At 42.3% G+C, this 19,377-nt stretch overlaps 1 protein-coding gene across 4 annotated transcripts in view; it reads left to right on the top strand.

Moving 5' to 3' along the window:
• LOC140199642 (ceramide synthase 6-like) overlaps positions 1 to 19,377 on the top strand; it is a 311,186-nt gene that overhangs the window by 218,792 nt on the left and 73,017 nt on the right. For all 4 annotated transcript variants that reach the window (XM_072262067.1, XM_072262065.1, XM_072262066.1 and 1 more), the window contains exon 6: positions 18,955 to 19,047. In XM_072262067.1, coding sequence (XP_072118168.1) covers positions 18,955 to 19,047 — 93 coding nt within the window. The remainder of the gene's footprint in view (positions 1 to 18,954; positions 19,048 to 19,377) is intronic.

Raw genomic sequence — 19,377 nt, forward strand, 5'->3', positions numbered from 1 at the left:
AGTCTGCTCTACTGTTTCATCATAACTGATCCATTTCCTGCCTTCTCCCCATATCCCTTCATGCCCTGACCAATCGGGAATCTATCAACCTCTGCCTTAAATATACCAATGACTTAACCTCCACAGCCACCTGTGGCAATGAATTCCACAGGTTCATCAGTCTGGCTGAAGAAATTCCTCCTCATCTCTATTGTAAATGGATGTCCACCTATTCTGAGGCTGTGCTCTCTAGTCCTAGACACACCCACTATAGGAAACATCCTCTGCACATCCACTTTATCGAGGCCAGCACATCCTTTCTTAGGTAAGGGACCCAAAGCTGCTCACAATACTCCAAGTGAGGTCTCACCAGTGCTTTATAAAGTTTCAACATTACATCCTTGCTTTTATATTCTAGTCCTCTTGAAACAAATGCTAACATTGTATTTGCCTTCCTCACCACAGACTCAAACTCCAAACTAGGGAATCCTGCAAAAGGACTCCCAAGTCCCTTTGCACATCAGATTTTGAATTTTCTGTCCATCTCTCTGAGATTAAAACATCAACCAAGTATCAAATTCACAACGTGCTGAGCAATTTTGGAATCTCTGCTCCTGAATGCTTCAGGTAGATGGGCAGCCTACTCAAAGTACTGGAAGAATGTCACTAATACCATCTGCACTAAATCCTCAAAATCCATACCAGATTAGATGAGCCAGTTTCAACTTCTTCCAGGTCAGCATCATCTGATCATCACTTAACCAGCTCTGATAGACATCATGGGTGTTCCAGATGTCCCAAAGCATCCAAAACAGTTCCAGGTGGACACAGAAAACTCTTCATGGACATCCTCAAAGTCTTCTTGAAGCAAAGTAGTATCTTCATTGCCTCTTGGGAATCCCTGCTAATGACTACTCCAAATGGAAATGGACCAGGGAGAAGTCAAGTCACCACCGTGGACTATGAGGAGATGAAGGGAAAGTGCAGGCGACCTTTGAACCCTTCCAACTGCTCCATAAAGCACCACCTGCCTGACCTGGGTCAGAGGCTACACATCCTGTCTAGGATTCGGCAGCCATCCCCAAACCCACAGGATGTCATCTGCCACCTCAAGGGCTGCCTTAGGAAATCAATACTCTGCCCCCAAAATTCATTCCATTGATTTCAATGGAATACACAGTACCATGCGAAAGTCTTAGGCACGTATAGTATAGATAGCTAGGGTGCCCAAGACCTTTGCAGAGTACTGTGGTAATTTGATGTATTGTGCTGTAATGCTAGCACAAAAAATAAACAAATTTCCTGACACATGGGAGTGATGATAATCCTGATTCTGATCATGGATCTTTATCGTGGACAGAGAACGGGAAGTGTTATGGAGAGGGGAATCAAAGGTAGGAAAAGGGAAAGGGAGAGGGGAGGGAGCAGCAAGCACCTGAGAGACATTCTGTCATGATTAATAAACCAATTGTTTGGAATCAAATGAGCTTGCCTGGAGTCTAAGGGATGTTTGTGACAGCCCCTGCGCCACTCCCTGTCCCTGGCACTTTTCTCTGCCACCTGTCCCACAGCTCTCCTGTGGCACTCTGCTCCCACTCTTGTGATTCCCAACATCCTTTGCTCTCACAAATTCACGTAGAAACATAGAAAACCTACAGCACAATACAGGCCCTTCAGCCCACAAAGTTGTGCTGAACATGTCCCTACCTTAGAACTACCTAGGCTTACACATAGCCCTCTATTTTTCTAAGCTCCATGTGCCTATCCAGGAGTCTCTTAAAAGACCTTATCATTTCCTCCTCCACCACCGCTAGCCCGTTCCATGCACTCACCACTGTCTGCGTAAAAAACTTACCCCTGACATCTCCTCTGTACCTACTTCCAAGCACCTTAAAACTATGCCCTCTCGTGCTAGCCATTTCAGCCTTAGGAAAAAGCCTCTGACTATCCACACAATCAATGCCTTTCATTATCTTGTACACCTCTATCAGGTCACCTCTCATCCTCTGTTGCTGCAAGGAGAAAAGACTGAGTTCACTTAACCTATTCTCATAAGGCATGCTCCCCAAACCAGGCAACATCCTTGTAAATCTCTTCTGCACCCTTTCGATAGTTTCCACATCTGTCCTGTAGTGAGGTGACCAGAACTGAGCATAGTACTCCAAGTGGTCCTATATAGCTGTAACATTATCTCTCGGCTCTTAAACTCAATCCTACCGTATGCCTTCTTAGCCAGAGAGTCAACCTGCACAGCAGCTTTGAGTGACCTCTGGACTCTGACCCCAAAATCCCTCTGATCCTCCACACTGCCAAGAGTCTTACCATTAATACTATATTCTGCCTTCATATTTGACCTACCAAAATGAACCACACTTATCTAGGTTGAACTCCATCTGCCACTTCTCAGCCCAGTTTTGCATCCTATTGATGTCCTGCTGTAACCTCTGACAGCCCTCCACACTATCCACAACACCTCCAACATTTGTGTCATCAGCAAATTTACTAACCCATCCCTCCACTTCCTCATCCAGGTCATTTATAAAAATCATGAAGAGAGGGAGTCCCAGAGCACATCCACTGGTCACTGACCTCCATACAGAATATGACCTGCCTACAACCACTCTTTGCCTTCTGTGGGCTAGCCAATTCTGGATCCACAAAGCAGGGTCCCCTTGGATCCTGTGCCTCCTTACTTTCTCAATAAGCCTTGCATGGGGTACCTTGAAATCCATATACACTATATCTACTGCTCTACCTTCATCAACATGTTTAGGCACATCCTCAAAAATCTCAATCAGGCTCGTAAGGCACGATCTGCCCTTGACAAAGCCATGCTGACTATTTCTAACCATATTATGTCTCTCCAAATGTTCATAAATCCTGCCTCTCAGGATCTTTTCCATCAACTCACCAACCCCTGAATTAAGACTCACGGGTCTATAATTTCCTGGGCTATCTCTACTCCCTTTCTTGAATAAGGAAACAACATCTGCAACCCCCAATCCTCCAGAACCTCCCCTGTCCCCATTGATGGTGCAAAGCTGGGCAATCTCCTCCCTCATCTCCCACAGTAGCCTGGGGTACAGTTTATCAGTTCCCAGAGACTTATCCAACTTGATACTTTGCAAAAATTCCAGCACATCCTATTTCTTAATGTCTATATGCTCAAGCTTTTCAATCCACTGCAAGTCATCCCTACAATCACCAAGATCCTTTTCCATAGTGAATACTAGGAATCTCATTACCTAGTTTTTGGAACCTTTTGTAAGCTTTTCTTTTCTTCTTGACTAGATTTTCAACAGCCTTTATGCCATGTTTCCTGTACCATACCATCCTTTCCCTGTCTCATTGGAATGTACCTATGCAGAATGCCACACAAATATCCCCTGAACATTTGCCACATTTCTGCCACACTTTCCCGGAGAACATTTGTTCCCAATCTAGGCTTCCAAGTTCCTGCCTGATAGCTTCATATTTCCCCTTACTCCAATTAAACGCTTTCCAAACCTGTCTGTTCCTATTCCTCTCCAATGCTATGGTAAAGGAGATAGAATTGTGATCACTATCTCCAAAATGCTCTCCCGCTGAGAGACCCAACACTTGACCAGGTTCATTTCCCAATACCAGATCAAGTACAGCCTCTCCTCTTGTCGACTTATCTACATATTGTGTCAGGAAAACTTCCTGAACACACCTAACAAACTCCACCCCATCTAAACCCCTTGCTCTAGGGAGATGCCAATCGATATTTGGAAAATTAAAAACCACCACAACAACCCTGTTATTATTACAGCTTTCCAGAATCTGTTTCCCTACCTGCTCCTGTTACTATTGGGTAGTCAATAGAAAACACCCAGTAGAGTTATTGACCCCTTCCCGTTTCTAACTTCCACCCAAAGAGACTCAGTAGATAATCCCTCCATGACTTCCTCCTTTTCTGCAGTCTTGACACTATTCCTGATCATCAGTGCCACGCCCCCATCTCTTTTGCCTCCCTCCCTGTTCTTTCTGAAACACCTAAAGCCTGGCACTCTTAAGTAGCCATTCCTGCCCTGAGCCATCCAAGTCTCTGTAATGGGCACAACATCATAGCTCCAAGTACTGTTCCATGCTCCAAGCCCATCCGCTTTGTTCGTGATGCTTCTTGCATTAAAATAGACACATCTCAAACCATCGGACTGAGCATATCCCTTCTCTCCCACCTGCCAACCTTCCTCTCGCACTGTCTCCAAGCTTTCTCTATATGTGAGCCAACCGCCCCTTCCTCAATCTCTTCAGTTTGGTTCCCAACTCCTCCAGCAGTTTAAACTCTCCCCAATAGCCTTAGCAAACCTCCCTGCCAGGGTATTGGTCCCCCTGGGATTCAAGTGCAACACGTCCTTTTTGTACAGGTCACACCTGCCCAAAAGAGGTCCCAATGATCCAGAAATTGGAATCCCTGCCCCCTGCTCCAATCCCTCAGCCAAGTATTTATCCTCCACCTCAATCTATTCCTATACTCACTGTCACATGGCACAGGCAGTAATCCCAAGATTACTACCTTTGAGGTCCTGCTTCTCAACTTCTGGCCTAACTCCCTGAATCTGTTTTCCTACCTTTTCCTACCTATGTCATTGGTACCAATATGTACCACGATCTCACATACATATATACATACAGTGACAATAAAAAATATTCACCCACCCCTCCCCCTTGGAAGTTTTCATGTTTTATTGTTTTACAACATTGAATCACAGTGGATTTAATTTGTTTTTTGACACTAATCAACAGAAAAGACTTTTGTGTCAAAGTGAAAACAATTTCTACAAACTAATCTAAATTAAATTGATCAAACTAATTGATTACATAATTACTCACCTTCCCTCAAGTCAGTATTTAGTAGCAGTACCTTTGCTAGCAATTACAGCCTTGAGTCTGTGTGGATAAGTGTCTATCAGCTTTGCACATCTGAACACTGCAATTTTTCCCCATTCTTCTTTACAAAACTGCTCAAGCTCTGTCAGATTGCATTGGGATTGTGAGCAGACAGCCCTTTTCAAGTTCAGCCATAAATTCACAATTGGATTGAGGTCTGGACTCAGACTTGGCCACTACAGTATATTAACTTCATTGTTTTCAAGTCATTCCTGTGTAACTTTGGCTTTATGCATGGGGTTATTGTCTTGCTGGAAAATAAATCTTCTCCCAAGTCGTAGTTCTCTTGCAGACTGCATCAGGTTTTCCTCCAGAATTTCTCTGTATTTTGATGCATTCATTTTACTCTCTACTTTCAAAAGCCTTCCGGGGTCTGCTGCAGTGAAGCATCCCCACAGCATGATGCAGCCACCACTATGCTTCACGGTAGGGATGGTGGTTTTTGATGGTTTGTAGTGTTTGGCTTACACTAAACATATCATTTAGTTTGATGGACAAAAAACTCAATTTTGGTTTCATCAGACCATAGAACGTTCTTCCATCTGACTTCAGAATCTCCCACATGCCTTCTGGCAAACTCTAGCCAAGATTTCATGTGAGATTTTTTTCAACATGGCTTTCTCTTTGCTACTCTCCCATAAAGCTGCGACTGGTGAAGCACCCAGGCTGCAGTCTCTCCCACCTCAGCCACTTAAGCTTGTAGCTCCTCCAGAATTGTCGTAGGTCTTTGGTGACCTCCCTTATTAGTCCTCTTCTTGCATGGTCACTTGGTTTTTGAGGATGGGCTGCTCTAGGCAGATTTACAGCTGTGCCATATTCTTTCCATTTCCTGATGTTTGACATAACTGCACTCCAAGGGATATTGAGAGACTAGGAAATTTTCTTGTATCCATCTCCTGACTTGTGTTTTACAATACCTTTTCATGGAGTTGCGGGAGTGTTCTTTTATCTTCGTGATGTAGTTTTTGTCTGGATACTGACTCACCAGCATTTGGACATTACAGATACTGGTGTATTTTAACTACAGTCAGTTGAAACACCTTGACTGCACACAGGTGATCTCCATTTAACTAATTATGTGACTTTCTGAAAACCAGTTGGCTGCATCAGTGATGATTTGGTGTGTCATATCAAGGGGGTGAATACTTATGCAATCAGTAATTTTCTGTTTTATATTTGTAATGAATTTAGATCGCTTTGTAGAGATCTGTTTTCACTTTGACACAAAAGAGTCTTTTCCTGTCAGCAAGAAAGTATTATGGGATTGAAAACCCTATTACTGTACTATAAATGTGCTTGTTACTGTTGTAATTAGATGACCAAATCTCATTTCATTAGTGCTAATAGGCAATAAAGAGTCATGTTTCAGAATCAAGGAGGACATGTTGAGATTGAGTTGCTGAAAAATATGTTGGATAACTGCCTGGAGGTGAACTGGTATAATGCCTCAGTTTCACCAAGAGATTAACAAAGAGGAAATTATTGCGGTATTCATGATATACAGCTGTGTTTAACAAGAATGCCTAATCATGTATGCCCTCAAAAATTATGAATTTGGCAAAAGTCCAGCTTAAATTTTTGTTAGAGTGGCTTATACTCAGAATGACAGTTCACAGTGGGGACAAAATCAATGTGTCGTCAGAAAGTCATCACCTCTTCAAGGACACACTTCAAAAATACACACTATGACTGTGAAGAAAGAGACACTGCAGGAGAAAGGGAAAGGGAAAGTTTCATAATCCTATGACTGGGATAGTGAGGTCTTAGAACTGACTTATATGCCAGGAGGGATGTCTTGCGTGCTGAGGGAACGGCTACAGACCCATAACGATCACATTCAAAAGGCTGGGTAGGTAGTGGCTGAAATGAGAAACCCTGCAAAAGTTGCAAACTCCATCGGGTCCATCTTAGGCATCATCAAGCTTCCAGGAAGCCTTCAAAAGATGATGCTTCAAAAAGGCCGCATCCATTATTAAGGAGCCCCATTACCTACGACATGTCCTCTTTTCATTGCTACCATCAGGGTCATCTATTTGTCATCTATATCAATGATCTGATGATAATGTGGTAAATTGGATCAGCAAGTTTGCTGATGATACAAAGATTGGAGGTGTAGCAGACAGTGAGGAAGGTTTTCAGAGCCTGCAGAGGGACTTGGACCAGCTGGAAAAATGGGCTGAAAAATGGCAGATGGAGTTTAATACTGACAAGTGTGAGGTATTGCACGTTGGAAGGACAAACCAAGGTAGAACATACAGGGTTAATGGTAAGGCACCGAGGAGTGCAGTGGAACAGAGGGATCTGGGAATACAGATACAAAATTCCCTAAAAGTGTCATCACAGGTAGATAGGGTCGTAAAGAGAGCTTTTGGTACATTGGCCTTTATTAATCAAAGTATTGAGTATAAGAGCTGGAATGTTATGATGAGGTTGTATAAGGCATTGGTGAGGCTGAATCTGGAGTATTGTGTTCAGTTTTGGTCACCAAATTACAGGAAGGATATAAATAAGGTTGAAAGAGTGCAGAGAAGGTTTACAAGGATGTTGCCGGGACTTGAGAAACTCAGTTACAGAGAAAGGTTGAATAGGTTAGGACTTTATTCCCTGGAGCGTAGAAGAATGAGGGGAGATTTGATAGAGGTATATAAAATTATGATAGGTATAGATAGAGTGAATGCAAGCAGGCTTTTTCCACTGAGGCAAGGGGAGAAAAAAACCAGAGGACATGGGTTAAGTGTGAGGGGGGAAAAGTTTAAAGGGAACATTAGGGGGGGGGCTTCTTCACACAGAGAGTGGTGGGAGTATGGAATGAGCTGCCAGACAAGGTGGTAAATGTGGGTTCTTTTTTAACATTTAAGAATAAATTGGACAGATACATGGATGGGAGGTGTATGGAGGGATATGGTCCGTGTGCAGGTCAGTGGGACTAGGCAGAAAATGGTTCGGCATAGCCAAGAAGGGCCAAAGGGCCTGTTTCTGTGCTGTAGTTTCTATGGTTCTATGGTTTCTATGGAGGAGGTGCAGGTGCCTGAAGACACACACTCAACAATTCAGGAACAGTTTCTTTTCCTCTGCCATCAGATTGCTGGATGAATATTGAACTCCTGAACACTACATCACTATTTTTTCTTCTTTTTTTGCCCTTGTTTTGCACATCTTATTTAATTTATTTATATATATTTCTTATTTAATTTATAGTTTTTATTAGTATGTATTGCCATGTACTGCTGATGCTAAACAACAAACTTCATGACTTATGCCAGTGATATTAAATATGATTCTGATTCTGATATTTTCTGGTTAAGTAGAATGTATTATATCCTTATTGTGTTTTGTTTGGTTTCTGTATATCATGCTACTTCAAGGTAAAAGTGGACTTAGACTTGGGCTATAATATGTATTTTAATGTGACTGTACTTTTTACTGGTGTCTTATATGTGCCATATTTGCCTTGGGCTATGAATGACTACTGGTACAGTGTTTGCACACTAGCCCCACAGTAACATTGTTTTGTTTGGCTGTATTCACGAGTATCCATGTGTTTGGTTGAATGATAATTAAACTTGAACTTCAAAAAATTCAGCATAGAGTGAAAAGAAGATGAGAGTGTATAATACATTTTTAAAAATCAGGCAAACACAAGGGAACATAGCTTTAAGGTGCTTGGAAATAGGTATGGAGTGGATGTCAGGGGTAAGTTTTTCACGCACAAAGAGCGTTGGGTGTGTGGAATGCACTACCGGCGGCAGTGGTGGAAGCGGATATAACAGGGTCTTTTAAGAGCCTCTTAGATAGGTACATGGAGCTAGTAAAATAGAGGGATATCCGCTGGGGAAGTCCTAGGCAATTTCTAGAAAAGGTTACATGGCTGGTACGAACCATTGTGGGCCGAAAGGGCCTGTAATGTGCTGTAAATTTCTATGTTCAATGTTCTAGCTATAAAATAAGTCCTTATCTGTAAATGATAATAAATGGTTTTATTTTTAAGTTCCATCAAAGCAAGGTGACTACACTTGGCTTTGAAAAACAAGCAGGAATTTACTGCCTCCAGTTCCAATAAACTTTAGAAGCAATATCCTAAACATGTCTGGAGTATGTACAACTTTGAACAGAACACAAACTATTATATATATATATATATATCTCACTTTAATAACTTATTTGAAAGTTATTTGCAGGTGGAGACAGGTGGGATAAAATGTGTTTCATTGATACAATAAGATTGATGGGAATTAGAGAAAGGAAAGAACTGTAAGGGATAAAGTTGCAAGCTGAGCTTGACTTTATTATCTTTTGTGAAGTCATATAACTTTTGTTTAAATACTTCCAATCTTTGGGCAAGACTTCCAGTATTCTGCCTTTCATATTCCATTAGGAGCAGGAAGGGAATGGGTAATGTAAAATCAGGAAAATCTGAAAAATGTTGCAGCAGGCAATCTTTTAAAATAGTTACTGAATTAACATCAATTTCACCGGGCAGCAAAGATTTTGCTTCCTGAATACTTTGTGTGCATTTTATGGATTTTAGGCTGCTAATCTTGAAAATCTCCATGAAATTTCCCTATCACACACCTTTTGTTTGAAATCACTTTTACTTGTTATTTTAATGCATAGTTCTGGTCAATTAAAATGTTGCCCTCAATGTAAGGTGTGTTCTATCTTTACCAGGCATGACTGAGCATGCTCAGGCAGGGAATATGTTGCATGGCAGGACAGGTTTAAGAAATGCTTTATAGACTTTGTAGTCTAGAGCAGACAGATGAAGATGCTTTGATGCATGAGCCAGGAATGGAAAACGACACTGATACTAATGCAGATTCTGAACCCTTTATGTCGAGTGAGCCTCATCTGATAATCTGAGATAAATGACCTGGTCAGACTTGGGTTTTCAAAGGCAGGAACAGAATTACTGAGTCCAAGACTGCAAGGCTGGAATCTGCTGTCACCAGGAACAAAAATTTCCACAAAGGATTTTGATATTTGAGACAGATGTTTCCCAAAAAACTGATGCTGAAATTAAGGAAGACATTTTGTTGGTCAACAAATCAGACAGGTGATCAATGACAGGCGTTTCGAAGAACTTCTAGTGGAATCAGAGGAAATCACATGGAAGGCATTCAAGGATGTTGTTGAAAATTTTTTTCTTGGCAACAACAGAGCACCAAACTACATGCATCTGGTTGACAACATGCTTCAAGCATACAAGACCATGAAGTGTAACATGTTACTAAAGATTCATGTTCAGCATTCTCATTTAAACAACTTCCCTGCAAATCTTGGCACTGTCAATGACAAGCATGGTGAAAGGTTTCACCAGGACGTTGCGGCCATGGAGAACCGGTATCAGGGCAAATGGAATCCATCAATGCTGGCTGAATATTGCTGGACACTTAAGCAAGAAACTCAGACACTGAGTACAAACAATAATCATCAAGCAAACGTTTTTAGCTCAGTTGAACTGTTGCAAAGCATCAGCACCATTATGCAATTAAATGCATTATATTCAATAAAAGTTAATTGCTTGTTTCTCCAAATTCCTACGTGATAAAAGTAGTCTGAAATTATATTTGTGTTCAGCTTCAAGCAGTCTATCATAAACAAAAACAGTTTTGAGGAAGCAACACTTTTAAAAAAATTTGCTGTCCAGTGTTTTCAGTGCTCCCAACTGCTAAGCTCTAACAGACCAAATGACAACTGCATGATACAATTTCAACTCCAAGGTATAAAGAACATGTCAAACGTGCAGTTTGAGGAAATTTTAAGTTAGGAACTAAAGGAAGTACCAGAGTGGAACCCAAACCAAAATTGTGGCTCCTCTCAATTGCGCCAGACATATTTGATGTGTTGTTGAGACCTGTGAATGCTCAGAATAATATTTGTTCTTCAAAGTAAAATTTGTCACCACATACAACCCTGAGATTCTTTTTCCTGTGGGCATACCTAGCAAATCTATAGAACAGTAAGTATAAACAGGATCAATAAACAACAAACTGTGCAAATGCAAATATAAATAAATAGAAATAAATAACAAGAGCATGAAATAATAAGACAAAGAGTCCTTAAAGTGAGACCATCAGTTGTGGGAACACCTGAAACAGAACGAGTGTAGTTATCCCCCTTTGTTCTAGAGCCTGATGGTTGAAGGGTATTAACTGTTCTTGAACATGGTGGTGTGAGTCCTGAGGTACCTATACCTTCGACCTAATGACAGCAGCAAGAAAAGCGCATGGCTTGGGTGGTGAGGATCTTTTCTATGGCAATGTTTCATCTAGATATGCTCAGTGGTTGGTAGGGTTTTACCTGTGATGTACTGGGGTGAATCCACTACCTTTTGCAGGATTTTCCATTCAAAGGCATTGGTGTTCCCATACCAGGCCATAATGCAGCCAGCTAGTCACCTCAATAAGTGTATGTACAATTCCCACCAACCTCCTCACTGTACCTCTGTTATCAGTACATCGCCGCACAAAGCCGCGTACGTTACAGGCAAAGCCAGCCTCTCCCTCCCATCATCTGCCAATATATTCTCAGCTGATGCACGTTAGTATTTGAAACCCATGAGAACTCTGCCAAGGTCTTTCCACATCCATCATGGTGAACTGGGACTCACAGCAGATGTGAGTGATAATAGAGATGGAGGGAGAACTTCAAAACAGTGGATGCAGTGGCACCAAATGTGAACCTCCCCTTTTATATAATCTATCCTGCAATCCTCCCTTAGAATTTCTTACTAGCCGTGACCACTGGCCATTCTGTCATTCATCGTGGACTACTGCATAACTAAAGTTCTGATATCTGTTAAAGCTGGTGGATGTCAGAACAGTCAGATTTTCTTTGATATTATTGATTTTCTGAAGCATACAAAAACTTCTTGTGTCCAGTAGTGCTTCAAGGGGGCTGGACATGGCAGACATTAACTTTAGCGTCCCAGACAACCTCGACCCACTGCAAACAGTCTACAGTTGATGTCATCTCCTTGGCTCCACTCTCACCTTGGAGCATCACATCAGTCAAGGCACCTATGTTCAACGATTATTTATTAACTACAGCTCAGCCTGCAGTACCACCAATCTTCTAGACCAGGTGTAGGAGCCATGCACCTGTTCTCCATCTGTATTGTATTCTGTGTTAGATACTTATTATGTACATGAGTGGGGGCATGGTAAAAGCAAACTACTACTACGTCGACTCAGGCCTAGGGGGCTGGCTTCGGGCACGATGACGGACTCTCCACTTCTCCCTCTCCCTCATCAGTGTGTTCAGTTCATCTGCATTAGCCGCGCCGCTGTCTTCTAGGAGCGTGTTGACCATAGTCTTGGGAGGGCGCCCAGGGTTCATCCTCCCATGCTTGGGCTCCCACATGATGACTAGGCAAAGGGAAGCAAACGGAATAAGTTATGTATTCTAATCACAGACAAGAGAAAATCTACAGATACTGGAAATCCAAGCAACACGCACAAAATGCTGGAGGAACTCAACAGGCCAGGCAGCATCTATGGAAAAAAAAGTACAGTCAACATTTTGGGCTGAGACCCTTCAGCAGGACTGGAGAAAAAATGCTGAGGAGTAGATTTAAGAGGTCGGGGGGAGGGGAGAGAGAACCACCAGGTGATAGGTGAAACTGGGAGGGGGAAGGATGAAGTGCAGATCTGGGAATTTGATTGGTGAAAGAGATGCAGGGCTGGAGAAGGGGGAATCTGATAGGAGAGGACAGAAGTCTATGGAAGAAAGAAAAGGGGAGAGGAGCACCAGAGGGAGGTGATGAGCAGGCAAGGAGATAAGGTGAGAGAGGGAAAAGGGGATGGAGATCATTTTGAGGCAGTTTGTAGACAGAGAGGCCAACGGATGTTGTATCTTTTTCTGTCCGCCTCAATAACGCTCAATTATGCTTAGCTTACACTTGTGTGCGCTTAAGTTTCATCACTTCAAGATTGTATGTTTGTTATTACTAATAAGGAATCAAATAAAGAATTTGACTTTTGGAGCAGTCATTGGAGCTGGTGGTGCGTCATGCAAGTGTAACAAATCCGTAGGGTCACAGGCTAGTGGCAATGCTTTGGTTTTGCTGCGACTGTACTCCGCAGCTGGTTCCCTAACTCCCTGACCCACACACCACAATGGGTAATAGTAAACAGCAACACCTCCTCCATGAATACTCTCAACACCGGTGCCCCACGAGACAGTGTATTCCGCCCCACACTCTGCACTCTGTACATCCTTGACCACGTGGCCAGCTTCTGTTCTAATTCCATAAGGCACAGGAGCAGGATTAGGCCACTTGGCTCTCTAGTCAGCTCCACCATTCAATCATGGCTGATCTTCTCTTCCCTTCTCAACCCCATTGCCCAGCCTTCTCCCCGTAACCTTTGATGTTGTGTCCAATCAAGAACCTATCAATCTCTGTCTTAAATACACCCAACGACCTGGCCTCCACAGCTGTCTGAGGTAACAAGTTCCATAAATTCTCCACCATTTGTCTAAAGAAATTTCTCCGCACCTCTGTTTTAAATGGACATCTCTCTACCCTGAGGCTGTGCCGTCTTGTCCTGGACTCTGCTGCCGTGGAAAACATCCTTTCTATATCTACTCCATCTAGGCCTTAAACATTCGAAAGGTTTCAATGTGATCCCTCCTCACCCTTTTCAATTCTAGTGAGTACAGGAGCAGAGCTATCCAATGTTCCTCTTATGATAACCCTTTCATTCCCAGAATCATCCTTGTAAGCAGCCTCTAGATCCTCTCCAAAGCCAGCATATCTTTTCTCAGATGAGGAGCCCAAAACTGTTCACAATTCTCAAGGTGAGGCTGCACCAGAGCCTTATAAAGCCTCAGTATCACATCCCTGCTCTTGAAATCAATGCTAACATTGCATTTGCCTTCCTCACCACCAACTCTAGCTACCAGTTAACCTTTAGTGTGTTCTACACAAGGACTCCCAAGTCTCTTTGCATCTCAGATTTTTGGATTTTCTCCCTGTTTAGAAAATAGTCTACATATAGACTGTGATAAGACCGCTGAACGGATCCCGACCCCGATCTGGGCTGTACCCTCCAAATATCCAGACCTGCCTCTTGGCTTTTTTGCACTACCTTACTTTCCATTTTTCTAGCTTCTATTTATGATTTATAATTTAAATTCTTAATATTTACTAATTTTAGCTATTTTTAATCATTTTAATATTTAATATTTGTAATCCAGGGAGTGGGAAGCGCAGAATCAAATATCGCTGTGATGATTGTACGTTCTAGTACCAATTGTTTGGCGACAATAAAATATAAAGTATAAAGCATATTTACTTCTACTACCAAAGTGTATTTCATTTGCTCATTATCCTAATCTGTCTAAGTCCTTCTGCATCCTACCTGTTTCATCAACACTACCTGTCCCTCCTCCATATCATCTGCAAACTTGGCAACAAAGCCACTAATTCAATCATCTAAATCATTGATGTACAGCATTGGAAGAAGTGGTCCCAATACCAACCATTGCAGAACACCACTAGTCACTGGCAGCCAATCAGACAAGGATCTTTTTATTCCCACTTGCTGCCTCCTACCAATCAGACAATGCTCTAACCATGTTAGTGACATTCCTGTAACACAATGGGCACTTAACTTGGTAAGCAGCCTCATGCGTGGCACCTTGTCAAAAGCCTTCTGAAAGTCCAAATATACAACATCCACTGCATCCTCTTTATGGATCTTACTTGTAATCTCCTCAAAGAATTCCAACAGGTTTGTCAGGCAAGATTTTTCATCAAGGAAACCACACTGACTTGTCCTGTGTCACCAAGTACTCCATAAACTCATCCTTAACAATTGACTCCAACATCTTCCCAACCACTGAGGTCAGGCTAACTGGTCTATAACTTCCTTTCTGTTGCCTTCCTCCTTTCTTAACGAGTGGAGGCGCATTTGCAATTTTCCAGTTCTCTGGCACCATGGCAGACTCCAATGATTTTTGAAAGATCATTGATAATGCCACCACAATCTCTACTGCTACACCTTTCAGAACCCTAGGGTGCAGTTCATCTGGTCCTGGTGACTTATCTTTCAACTTTTTGAGCACCTTCTTTCTTGTAACAGTAACTGCACCCACTTCTCTTCCTTCACACACTACAACATCAGGCACACTGCTAGTGTCTTCCACAGTGAAGACTGACACAAAATACTCATTTAGTTCGTCAGCCATCTCCTTGTCCCCTGTTATTATTTCTCCTGCCTCATTCTCTAGTGATCCTATATCCACTCTCATTTCTCTTTTATTTTTTACGTACTTGAAAAAAAGCTTTTACTATCCACTTTGATATTGTTTGCTAGCTTGCTTTCATATTTCATCTTTTCCCTTCTAATGATTCTTGTAGTTGCTCTCTGTAGGTTTTTAAAAGCTTCCCAATCTTCTATGTTCTGGCTAATGTTTGCTTTGTTGTATGGCCTCTCTTTTGATTTTATATTAGCTTTGACTTCCCTTGTTGGCCACAGTTGTACAATTTTGCCATTTGAGTATTTCTTCATTTTTGGAATACATCTGTCCTACACGTTCCTCATTTTTCCCAGAAATTCACAGCATTGCTGCTCTGCTGTCATCCCTGCCTGCAGCTCCTACCAGTTTACTTTGACCAGCTCCTCTGTCATCCCACTGTAATTTCCTTTACTCCACTGAAATACTGCTACATCAGACTTTACTTTCTCTCTATCAAATTTCAAGTTGAACTCTATCATATTGTGATCTCTGGTTCCTAAGGGTTATTTTAACCTTGAGCTCCCTAATCACCCCCGGTTCATTACATAATGCCCAATCCAGTATAGCTGATCCTCTAGCAGGCTCAACGACAAACTGCTCTAAAAAGCCATCTGTTAGACATTCAACAACCTCACTCTCCTGAGATCTCTTTCCAACCTGATTTTCCCCAATTGATCTGCATGTTGAATTCTCCCATGATTCTCATAACATTGTCCTTTTGACAGGCCTTTTCTATTTGCTGTGTAATCTGTGGTCTACATCCCAACTACCATAGGGAGCCCTATATATAGTTGTCATCAGGGTCCTTTTACCCCCGCAGTTTCTTAACTCAAACCACAAGGATTCCACATTTTCTGATTCCATGTCACATCTTTCCCCTGATTTGATGCCATTCTTTACCAACAGAGCCACACCATCCCCTCAGCCTACCTTCTTATCCCTCAGAATCAATGTGTAACCTTGGACTTTCAGCTCCCAACTACAATAATCCTTAAGCCACGATTCAGTGATGGCCACATGATACCTGACAATCTGTAATAGTGCAACACGATCATCCACCTGATTTGTTATACTCCATGCATTGAGATATAACACTTTGAGTACTGTATTTTGTACCCTTTTTGATTCTGCATCCCTAATGCACTGATTCCCACCCTGTTGGCTGCAATTTTGTCCTGTCGTCTGCCTGCCTTCCTGATAGTCTGATTGTATGCTATCTTTGCTTTTTTTACCATCCATCCTTTCCCGAGTCCCTTCATTCCGGTTCCCACCCCCCTGCCAAATTAATTTAAACCCTCACTAACAGCTCTAACAAACCTGCCCCTGAGAATATTTGTCCCCCTTGGGTTCAGGTACAACCCATCACTTTTGTACAGGTCATACATCCCCCAGAAGAGATCCCAATGATCCAAGAACTTGAAGCCCTGCCCTCTACACAGCTTCTCAGCCATGCATTAATCTGCCAGATCATCCTGTTTCTACCTTCACTAGCACATGGCACAGGTAGCAATCCAGAAATTACTATCCTGAGGATCCTGCTTTTCAGTTTTCTACCTAGCTCTCTAAATTCTCTCTTCAGGACCTCATTGCTTTTCCTTCATATGTCACTGGCACCAATACGTACCAAGACATCTGCCTGCTCTCCCTTCCTCTCTAAAATGTTGTGGGCGCGATCCAAGACATCCCTGACCCTGGCAACATACCATCCAGGTGTTCCGTTCATGTCCACAGAATCTCCTGTCGGTTCCCCAAACTATTGAGTCTCCTATCACTACCGCTCCCCTCTTCTCCCTCATTCCCTCCTGCACCACTGACCTATGCTCAGTGCCAGTAACCCAATCTCCGTGGCATTCTCCTGGGAGATCATCCCCCACAACAGTATCCAAAACTGTATACCTATTATTGAGGGGAATGGCCACAGGGCTGTCTATTCACATTTCCATTTCTTCTGACAGTCACCCAGCTAATCTCCTGAAACTTCGAAGTGACCCTGTAACTCTGATCGATCATCTCCTCTCACTCCCGTACAAGCCGAAGGTCATCCAGCCGCTGCTCCAGATCCCTAACACGGTCTTCAAGGAGGTTCAGCCGGATGCACTTCACACAGATATAGTTCCCTGGGAGACTCTGGGTCTCCCAGGATTCCAACATCCGGCTAGAAGAGCACACAACGGCCATTTACTACACTAAGTACAGTGAGAGAGATAAAAAGGGAAGCTTAACAGTAACTTACCTTGTCAACCAAAGCCTCCTTTGTGAGCCAAGACCTGACACTCCTACTCTCGCCACTAGCCTACTCCCAACAATTGCTGCCTCGTTTGTTCCTTCTGTACTTTTATTTAATTCACTGTGCTCTACTTCTGCTGTTGATTGGGCCTCCATCTACAAGTTTACTGATGGTCTCAAATGACAATAAGTTGGAGTACAGGAAGGAGAGCCTAGTGACATGTTGTCATGACAACAACCTTTCTCTCAATGTCAGCTAAGTAAAAGAGCTGGTCATTGACTTCATGAAGGATGTGGTGCTTATGCTCCTGTTTATATCAACATTATTGAGGTTGAGAGGGGTGAAAGTTTTAAGTTCCTAGGAGTGAACATCACCAGTAGCCCATCCAACCGTGTTAACGCTATAGACAAGAAAGCTCACCTGCGCCCTTATTTCTTCAGAAGGCTAAAGAAATTTGGCATGTCCCCATCAACTGTTATAAATTTTTATTAATGCACCATAGAGAGCATTGTATCTGGATGCAGAATGGCTTGATGTGGCAGCTGCTCTGCCTGAGACCACAAGAAAGTGCCGAGAGTTGTGGACACAGCCCAGCACCCCACAGAAACCAGCCTCCCCTCCATGGTTTCTACCTATACTTCTCACTGCAGCCAGCATAATCAAAGATCCCATCCACCCCAGTCATTCTCTCTTTCTCCCTCCTTTGGGGATGCAAAAGTATGAAAGCACATATCACCAATTCAAGAATAGCTTTTATCCAGTTGTATAAGACTATTGAAAATTTCCCTATTATGAGAAGATGGACTGTCGTCCAAGTAATCTACCTCATTGCTACTTTGTGCGTCATAGTCTACCTGCACTGGTCTTTCTCTGTATTGTAACACTTTATTCTATAGTCAGTTATTGTTTTAACTTTACTATCTCAATGTACCATTGTAATGAATTGACCTCGATAGATAGTATGCAAAATGAGTTTTCCACTGTACCTTGTTACTTGTAACAATAATAAACCAATTTACTTCAAAAAATCAAATTATCAATTTTAAAATATATATAAATGATTAAGCATTAAAATAAATAAATCACACAAAGCAAAACACTTTTAAACAATTAAGAATATTAGTGCAATCACAAATAATTTTAAAATACTAATTTACATTGCTCTTACTTTTTGTGCTCTTAGCTATCAATGCAAGTTTCTTTTCTAGTGAGTAGTCGTCACAACTGAAGAATCCGATATCTATGCTCCAGAAGGCTGATGCTAGGTCTCTGGCTGCAAAGTATGCGGCATTCTCATTTGTTCTTGATTAAGCCAGGGTTTGAAAGGTTATGGGGAGAAGGCAGGAGAATGGGGTTGAAAGAGGTAATGGTGAAATGGGGTAGCAGACTCGATGGACCAAATGGCCTAACTCTGTTCATATGTCTTTTAGCCTTATGCATGGGAACCCTGAGCTTGCGGGTGTTTGCAGTGGGGAACTGTTGGCTGTTAACTGTACAAAAATGCAGATATACCAGTTTGTACCATTATTTAGAGTAAATGGCCGCATCGCTACCAAGAGGCAATGTATTTAATGCTTTCCCTTTCTCAACAGCCTCTCTCGTCTGATCTTCACTACTATTACATCATGGAGCTGGCATTCTACTGGTCTTCAATGTTCTCTCAGTTTACTGATATCAAAAGGAAGGTAAGAATGTTGCACATGGCAAAGGTTTGTGTTAAATCCTCATTATACATCAATCCATGTATCATTATTTATATACAGATGCATATAATATTACTTGAAGTGTCATCGAGTCATAGAAAAGCACAAGAAAGAAACAGGTCCTTTGGCCCATCTAATCCATAGCAAATCATTTAAGCTGCCAACATCCATTGACCTGCACTTCCACTGACCCATTGTCCATAGCCCTCCACACCCCTACCATCCATGTACCTGTTCAAACTTCTCTTAAGCATTGAAATCAAGCTTGTGTGCTCCATTTGCTCTGGCAGATCGTTCCGCACCCTCACAACC

Source organism: Mobula birostris, chromosome 6, assembly GCF_030028105.1.
Source record: "Mobula birostris isolate sMobBir1 chromosome 6, sMobBir1.hap1, whole genome shotgun sequence".
In the NCBI taxonomy this organism is placed as follows: domain Eukaryota; kingdom Metazoa; phylum Chordata; class Chondrichthyes; order Myliobatiformes; family Myliobatidae; genus Mobula; species Mobula birostris.